Source organism: Aptenodytes forsteri, unplaced genomic scaffold (assembly GCF_000699145.1).
Source record: "Aptenodytes forsteri isolate BGI_AS27 unplaced genomic scaffold, ASM69914v1 Scaffold91, whole genome shotgun sequence".
NCBI lineage: Eukaryota > Metazoa > Chordata > Aves > Sphenisciformes > Spheniscidae > Aptenodytes > Aptenodytes forsteri.
In genome coordinates this window covers 773,425-782,386 of record NW_008794115.1, presented here as the reverse complement: position 1 = coordinate 782,386, position 8,962 = coordinate 773,425, and the positions used below count along the sequence as shown (strand labels likewise).

At 40.9% G+C, this 8,962-nt stretch overlaps 1 protein-coding gene across 1 annotated transcript in view; it reads right to left on the bottom strand.

Moving 5' to 3' along the window:
- LIX1 (limb and CNS expressed 1) overlaps positions 1 to 8,962 on the bottom strand; it is a 38,180-nt gene that overhangs the window by 3,694 nt on the left and 25,524 nt on the right. Inside the window, 1 exon segment of the mRNA XM_009275917.1 lies at positions 6,823 to 6,918. Within this exon segment, the coding sequence (XP_009274192.1) occupies positions 6,823 to 6,918 (96 nt within the window).

Here is an 8,962-nt window from a genome sequence, read left to right as displayed (position 1 = left end):
GGGGTAGTGAGTGTGCTGCTGTGTGGTGCTCAGTTGCCGACTGAGGTTAAACCACGACACAGGAAACGTCCACTTGCAAAGGAACTTGCGAGTCCTTGGAGTTATTCAAGAACAGCTTCCTGGAAGCACAATAACAATCCATCCCCTTCAAAGGGAAAAGAAGGCAGAAGACCACCCTGGCTTAACAATGAGATTTTGGTTAGGCTTAAAAGCAAAAAAGAAGCATACTGGCTATAGAAATGTGGCCAAATACCCATCAAAGACTACAGGAATGGGGATGGAAAAAAAAAGAGATGTTGTAGCGGCTGTCTACTACCAATGACCCAGCCAGAATGTAAGCACTGATGAGTTATTCTATAGCAATTAGGAGAAACTTCTGGATCAGTAGCCCTTGTCCTTATGGGAGATTTCAACTTCCCAGACATCAGCTGGGAATACCATACTGCTCTGACAAGCAAATCTGGGAAATTCCAGGAGTTTGTTGAAGACAATTTCTTGTCACAAGTACTTAGTGAGCCAACTAGGAAAGATGCCCTCCTAGACTAGTTGTTTGTGAACAGAGAAGGACTTGTGCGGGATGTGATGGTAGGTGGCTGTCTTGGCCGCAGTGATCATGACATGGTTGAGTTTAAATTTTTTGGTGTAATGAGAAAAAAGGACAGCAGAGTTGTTACCCTGGACTTCAGGAGAGCAAACTTTAAGCTGTTCAGGGAGCTATTTAAGAGAGTACCCTGGGAATCTGCTTTTGAGGGCTTAGGAGTCCATGAGTGCTGGTCAGTCTTTAAGAACCACCTTTTAGAAGCACAGAAGTAGGTAATCCCATTGTGTCAAAAGTCAAGGAAGCGGGGCAGAAAAGGAAACTCCTCATGGATCTCAAGAGGAAAAGAAATTGTATGATCTCTGGAAGCAAGGTCAGGCTTCACAGGAAGATTACAGAGCCATGGTTCTGTATATGCAGGCAGAAGACACAAAAGGCCAAAGCTCAATTAGAGTTGAAACTGGCCAGTGTTGTTTCAGATAACAGGAAGGTTTTTTTTAAGTATGTTAATAGCAAGAGGAGGCCTAAAGAAAACATTGGACCGATACTTATTGAAGATGGTCATCTAACTAATAGGGATGAAGAAAAAGCAGAGGCATTCAATGAATTTTTTTGCCTCAGTCTTTAATAATATTAATAGACCTTGGGCTGCCCTGTCCTCTGAGTTGGAGGACTATGAGTGTGGGAACAGTGACTTTCCATTTGTGGACACTGAAATTGTAAGGGACCAGCTGTATCAGCTGAATGTTCACTAGTCCATGGGATTGGAAGGGATTCATTCCAGAGTACTGAAGGAGCTAGCGGATGTTACAGCAGGACTCCTCTCATTCATCTGCCAAAGGTCTTGGGAGTCTGGGGAGGTCCCCGCTGACTGGAAGCTAGCCAACATTCTCCAATTTACAAGAAGGGCATGAGGGAAGACCCAGGAAACTATAGACCTGTTAGTCTAACCTCAGTTCCTGGAGAAATTATAGAGAAGATTATACTGAGTACTATTGAAAGGCATTTAAAGAATAATACAATCATCAGGCACAGTCTACCTGGGTTCACAAAAGGCCAGTGCTGTTTAACTAATTTGATATCTTTCTATGATAAGGTCACCTGCCTAGTGAATGAAGGGAAGGCGGTGGATGTCGGTTTTCTGGATTTTAGTAAGGCTTTTGATACTGTCCCTCACAGTATCCTTCTGGACAAGTTGTCCAACTGTGAGATGAGCAGGTACATGGTGCACGGGATGATGAACTGGCTGAAGGGCAGTGTTCAAAGGGTTGTAGTCAGTGAGGCTACATCTGGCACCAGTCACCAGTGGTGTTCTTCAGGGCTCAGTTCTAGGGCTAATTCTGTTCAATATTTTTATCAGTGATCTGGAAGCAGGAGTTGAATGCACCATTAGCAAGTTTGCTGGTGATACATACTGGGAGGAAACCTTGCAGAGGGATCTAGATAGACTGGAGCATTGGGCAATCACCAGTGTAATGAAATTTAAGAAGAACAAATCCTGGATTCTGCATGTGGGATGGAGTAATATTGGACAGAAGTATAAATTGGGAGAGGAGTGGCTGGAGAAAGGGAGTGGCCCTGCAGAAGGGGATCTGGGGGTACTGGTCAGCAGCAGGCTCAATATAAGTCAGCAGTGTGCCCTGGCAGCCAAGAGGGCAAATCGCATCCTGGTGTGCATCAAACACAGTATAACCAGCAGGTCAAAAGAGGTGATTAACCCACTGTATTCAACATTGGTGTGGCCTCACCTTGAATACTGTGTGCAGTTCTGGGCCCCACAATTTAAAAAGGATGTTCAGGTCCTTGAATGTATCCAGAGGAGGGCAACAAAGCTGGTGAAAAGACTGGAAGGAATGTCTTGTGAGGAGTTGCTGAAGACTTTGGGTTTGTGTAGTTTGGACAAAAAGAGGCTGAGAGGTGACCTCATTGCGCTTTACAGCTTTCTGAGGAGGGGAAGTGGAGAGGGAGGTGCTGATTGCTTCTCCCTGGTATCCAGTGGTAAGACATGTGGTAATGGTTCAAAGCTGTGCCAAGGGAGGTTTAGACTGGATATTAGGAAGCATTTCTTTACTTACAGGGTGGTCAGGGTTCCAGGGTCAAACCCTGGAACTGGCTTCCTGGAGAGGTGGTCGATGCCCCATGCCTGTCAGTGTTTAAGAGGCATTTGGACAATGCCCTTAATAACATGCTTTAACTTGGTCAGCCCTGAATTGGTCAGGCAGTTGGACTAGATGATTGCTGTAGGTCCCTTCCAACTGAACTATTCTATTCTATTCTATTCTATTCTATTCTATTCTATTCTATTCTATTCTATTCTATTCTATTCTATTCTATTCTATTCTATTCTATTCTATTCTATTCTATTCTATTCTATTCTATTCTATTCTATTCTATTCTATTCTATTCTATTCTATTCTATTCTATAAGAATCTTGCTAGGGCATGCAGAGATGCAGTCAGGAAGGCTCAGCTAAAACTGAAATTGGCCAAAGATGTCAAGAACAACAGGAAACGAATCTTCAGACACATAAGCAGTAACCAGAAGCACAGGGAAGACATAGGCCAATCACTAAACAGCACAGAGAAACTAGTTACTAATGATGTTGCCAAGGCAGAGTTTTTTAATAGCTTCTTTGCCTCTGTCTTTACCACTGTAGCTGAACCCCAGATCATGGAATCAAGTAGCTACAACAACACATGTATTAACACACCCATAGTGGAGGAAGGACTGGTCTTTGACATCTTGCAAGGGCTCAACCCACATAAATCTATGGGCCTGGACAGAATCCATCACAGGGTGTTAAGAGAAGTGTATGACATTGTTGCTAGGCCACTGTCTATAACCTTTGAAAAGTCTTAGAGACCAAGGGATATCCCTGATGACTGGAAGAGGGCATATGTCATATTGCAAAGGAAATGAAGCAGGTGTTTGGGAAAAGCCAACACAGACTTATCAAAGGCAAATCATGCCAGACTAACCTGACCACCTTCAACAACAAAATAACATTTTGTGGTGACATGGGGAGAGCAGTGGATGTTGTTTACCTGGACTTAGCAAAGCATTCAACACTAGTTCCCCACAGATGATGGGACTGAAAGCACCCTTATTGACTTTGCTGATGGTACCAAACTGGGTGGCGAGCCAGACACATCAGAAAGGATAGCCATCTTACAGAGACATCTGGACAGACTGGAAGAGTGGTCTAGCAAGAATTGTATGAAGCTTAACAAAGTCCTGCACCTGGGATGACATAACCAAAGAGCCCAGTACAGGCTAGGATCTGTGTGGCTGGGGAGCAGCCTTGCTGAAAGGGACCTGGGGGTCCTGGTGAACAACAAGATGATCTTGAGTCTGTAGTGTGCTGCTGCAGCAACAAAGGCGAATCAGATCCTGGGCTGCATCCACAGGGACATTACTAGCAGAGATAGAGATGTGATCATCCCATTCTGCGCAGTGCTTGTCAGGCCACACATGGAGTATTGTGTCCAGTTCCGGCCCCCACATTCAAAAAAGATGCAGATAGACTGGATAGCATTCAAAGAAGGGTCACGAAGATGGTCAAAGGACTGGAGGACCTGCCCTATGAGGAAACACTAAAGGAATTAGCTCTTTTCTCCCTGCAGAAGAGAAGGCTCAGGGGGACCTCCTCACAGTATTCCAGTACTAAAAGGGTGGCTATAAAGAAAACGGATACTCTCTTTTCATAAGGAGCCACATGGAGAAGACAAGGGACAACAGGTACAAGTTTCACTGAAAGAGGTTTCATCTAGATATAAGAAATTTTTTTTAAAGTGAGAACAATCAATCACTGGAACAACCTCTGCAGGGATGTGGTAGAATCCCCATCACTGGAGGTTTTCAAGATGCAATTGGAGAGGGTGCTAGATAACCTCATCTAGGCTCCCTTTCCCATGAACAGTTGGACTAGATGATCTTTCGATATCCCTTCTAACTTGTGCTGTTCTACGTGCTATGAAAATGGATAAAAATATGGATGACTGTTGCTGTCTAACAGAACATCTCTCTAATGGCATTTTAGTTTGAGGGCAAACATCCAGTGTCCTTAAACAAAATTATTACAATTATCAATGTAGTCATTTTTATTTAAATGCAAATATTGCTGCTAAAGTACCATCTCTGAGCATTTTGAACTTTTTGTGAAACGCAGTGGATATTTCACAGTTAACACACAAAATGATCAATTGTTTCAACTGAACCATAATTGACACATTTTAATGGGTCAGCAGGTACTATTAGGCAACTCTCAGACAATTGCCTACATCTAAGAACACTGAACTAGGTCCTTTACTGGGTTGTAATTACATCTGGAATACTTCTGAGTAGAGCTGGGGTGGAAATGGATTTCTCATCCTGCAGCATTTAAGACACTTAAAATTTCTTGGTCCAAAACAGAAATGTTTCTAAAATCGTCCTGCCTGAATGAAGCGAAGATCCTGTGGAGGCTTAGGATGGATGGCAATGGGAAGTGGAGGGAGGAATGAGAGAGAGAGACATAAAAATTCTAAGATAGCATATACCTGTGCTAGTTCAGACTACTGTCTGGGCCGAGAAACAGGTGTAAATTTTCTTGGAAACTCAGTAATTAATGGAAAATAGTGTAGGCTCCTTCAGTCTCTGTTCTGATTTGCTCATATGTGTAAACCTGTTGTATTAGTTCTTACTTACCATTGGATTTTAACATGTCTACAGTAAATATCAATCTTTTCCCTTAGGAAGGCTTCTCATTCATTTCTGTTGGTAGCACTGTTACAGGGATTCTGGGCCAATTGCTAAATGTTCTTGGCTTACTTGTCCAAGTTGGAAGGAAAGGCCTCTAAATTTAATTGGGACATTTTTGGATTTGAATTTACAAACATATTTTCTTTCACAAAAATCTCTGCTCATAGGCTAAAGCATCTTACTCTGTTAAACATTTTTGTATTTCAAGAGTGTTAAAGGCCTGATTTTTTGACAAGTCTTTGGTCACGTCTCAAATTTCTGTTGGTTTCCTTCCTTGGATGAAGTGCAACTTGGGGTCAGGAAAGGGTGGTCAGGACTTCAAAAGGGCGTAACTTAGGCCACAGCACCTCTCCTGGAAGTTTGCCATCTCCAGTGCAGTATCATTACTTATAATATTGAGTAAACATGGCAACTTTTCCCATGAGGCCACTTTTCACGCTGTGTTAGACATGCCACTGTGAGGTGTTACTTGCAACTCAGGCAAAATACATAGGCTTCTGGAAACACACAGTTCAAAATGGGGATACTTTATGAATACTCAGATTATTTTCCTGAATTTGATCCCCTTTGCACTCATTTGATATTTATGTGTGGCCATGTCTTGCTTGTTCCAGTAGAATGGGCCCATAACATAGCACCTACTTCCAGTTAACTTGTGTTCATTAACAAAAAGCAAAACCCTCCACTATAGTGCAGGCAGTTTGAGAATTTGAGTTTGACATCAACCCAATTCACACTTCATCAAATGGAAGAAAAGCAAACTGACTCAGAAATATGTGGATCTACTCTGGTACCTGTAAGAAAAACCTGTGGGTGAAGGTTTTAAATATGACTTGTTTTTTCAGAAAGCTGTAAACAAACAGCTACCTGGAGATTTCATTAATGCCTCAGTATATCAGTTACCTGAAGGGTTGTATCAAATTTCTTTCAATCAGAGTAAAACTTTGAAAAGGCTGGTTCTGACAGAGCACCAGAGGTGGTCACCATCCTGCTGGGTGACCAGCTTTGCAAGAATATTTGCCCTATACGTATTACATTAGACACTGCATGGCAATTCATTCACCCATGTTCAGTACAGTTTTTTTAGATTTTCCTTTGGAAGACCAGAGCAGGAAGTCAGGCGCTCTGTCTCTAGGATGCACCTATTGTAAGGTTAGTCTCCACAGTATTTTCTGCAATAATGTAGATTTAGCTTGATATTTTTCATTAGGAACCGGACTCAAACAGGCCATTTTATCAAAAGTTCATTTTAAGTACAGCACTATGTAGATGATATTTAAATACATATAATTACTCAGAAGGGAGCACTGCTGTTTTCTAATATAGGAGTCACATGATGTTGCTATTTTAATTATTGTAGTGGAGTTTTCAAGTTAGACTTTAATCATTCAAATTTGATCTTAATCCAGTTTTCTCTCACTCTTCATTGTCACAATATCCTCACCATGCCTCAAATGGCATGAATTCTGTTAGATATTAGTCATGAAAGTAAGTTGTTTCATTCAAATGTGAATGAAGCAGAAGCTGCACTGTCATCCTTATACCTGAAATTTCAGCATTGTCTTTCCAATGTTTGATTCTAGCATGTAATGATAGGCTCCAATATTAGTACCTGAGTTGTCAGCATCCTTCAAGTTACCCTTAGGGAAGAATTAAGAGAACATGATTAGAATGGAAGTGGTTGGTTTATGATGTGTTGTACATTTTATAGTTATGAACATGTTTTAGCACTGCAAACCTGAGTCATTTTTAATGCCCCTCCCTCTGTTTCTTTCCACAGCAAACAGTTTGGGAGTCTGTTTTTTTCAATCACAGTTAGCAGTTGCTGATTTTACCACCATTTTGTATAACATCTGATTACTGTGAAAGAACTCTGACAATTCATAAACTCTGGTTTCTTTCTGCTTAAACATTGATCTATAGAACATTAGAGTTGTTGATGCCTTTGGATGCTTGCCAGTCTTCCTACAGTGATAGCAAAGAAGAATGTTAAATCACTTAGTGAGCTGTTGATTACTGGGAAGGAGGAAAGGAGTTGTGGGATTAACAAGAAATGCTTTAATATTTGTTTTTCAGCAAGCATTCAGCACTCTAGAGGCTTGCTCAGCTAGCCCCCCACGCAGATCCTACTGGTCCTTCTTAAATCATTCTTCTCCTGATATAGTTGAGCTGGTTTATCTGATATGGTTTTCCTCTTGCCTGTGATCTTCATACTACCTGCTCAGAGTTCCTTCTTTTCTATCTAGTCAAGCTGTTTCTAGCCTGATTTATTCAATTTCACTAGATTAGTCAGTGAATTGTGCGAGGCTTTTCTAACTTGGTGTTTGCTACGGCTCAAATATGCTCTGAAATATCTCAACACTGGCATGCTATGGAAATAAGACCCTCATCAGTAGCAACAAAGGAGGAGGAAAAGAAGGAAAGTGTTATCCCAACAATGGATAATGGGATAGATAATGAAAAATGACAAGAAGAGCAGGAGGAGGCCCCAGGAAAATGATAATGCGGTGCTTGTAAAATGCTTTGAGGTATTTTCCACCTCAAAAAGAATGTCATTATTTTAAAGAAGACATACACTTATGGGAGAAAAAAGGAAATTTGGAATTTTCAATTTCTTTACAAAAAGGAAAATTGGGTAGAAGAGGTATCTGGTTCTGGAGCTCTAACAAAAGTTTCTGCCAGGTGTAAAGACAGGAAGAAAATATGAGACTAGGGAGGGGGAGAAGCAGAAAAGAAGGGGAAACAATCTGATTTATTCTGTCCAGACCTGTTTATCCCTCCTCAGTCAAAAAGATAAAATATTCCTCTTGTTTTTACAGCTCTAACATAAATCGACTCTAATGGGACTAAAATGACTGAATAAAATTTTGAAGCTGTTCTTAGTGTTTCTTACAAACTGGAGCAGCATCCCTCCAGAGCACTTCTGAGATAAACTGGGAGTGACTGGTGGCTCAGCAGTATATATTTTCATGATCAGCCCTTCAGCTGATCTTACCTGTCCTGGTATTCTATGGATAGGACAGTCTGTCTCCTGGCTTCAGGATTTACGAATCTCTGTGATACTGTTGCTCATCCATCTAAAGTCTTAAACATAATTATTTGCAATGAATCAACAATATGCCCCTTCAGTTAAGTCATTTCTGTCTAGTTTGCAGGAATACTTATCACCACACTATAATTCTGACTGTGCAGGTTTTGCATCTCATGAAGTATATCTATAGTAATGAAGGCATTTAATAAAGTGCTTCTACAGCCATATTGATGAAGTATGATGAAATGGTCCATAATTTTACATTTGCATTTTCAGTAGAATCCAATAGCTGCATGAATTAGCCAGGTATAGCAAGGGGCAGTTTCACTTAAGCTTGTTCCTTCTCCTCCTTTTTAGGGGGAAAACTACAAAAGCAACATGAGATAATTTGGGATATATTCCTTTGGATAACCCCAGGTGTTCAAAGATGAAGTTAAACAGATTTCTACCCAATATGCTTTCACTGAACTGCTATTAAATTTATGACTGTTGAATGCTGTAGTGTTAACACACTGCTGCTGAAGAGTTTATGCTGGCTTTTAAATATCCCTGAGGAAATCCAAGCAGAACTCTGCAAAGTACATAACCTTTTACCTCAAAAATTTCCATAAAAAATGATAAATTACTTGTATTAAAATTCCCTTTAAATTTCA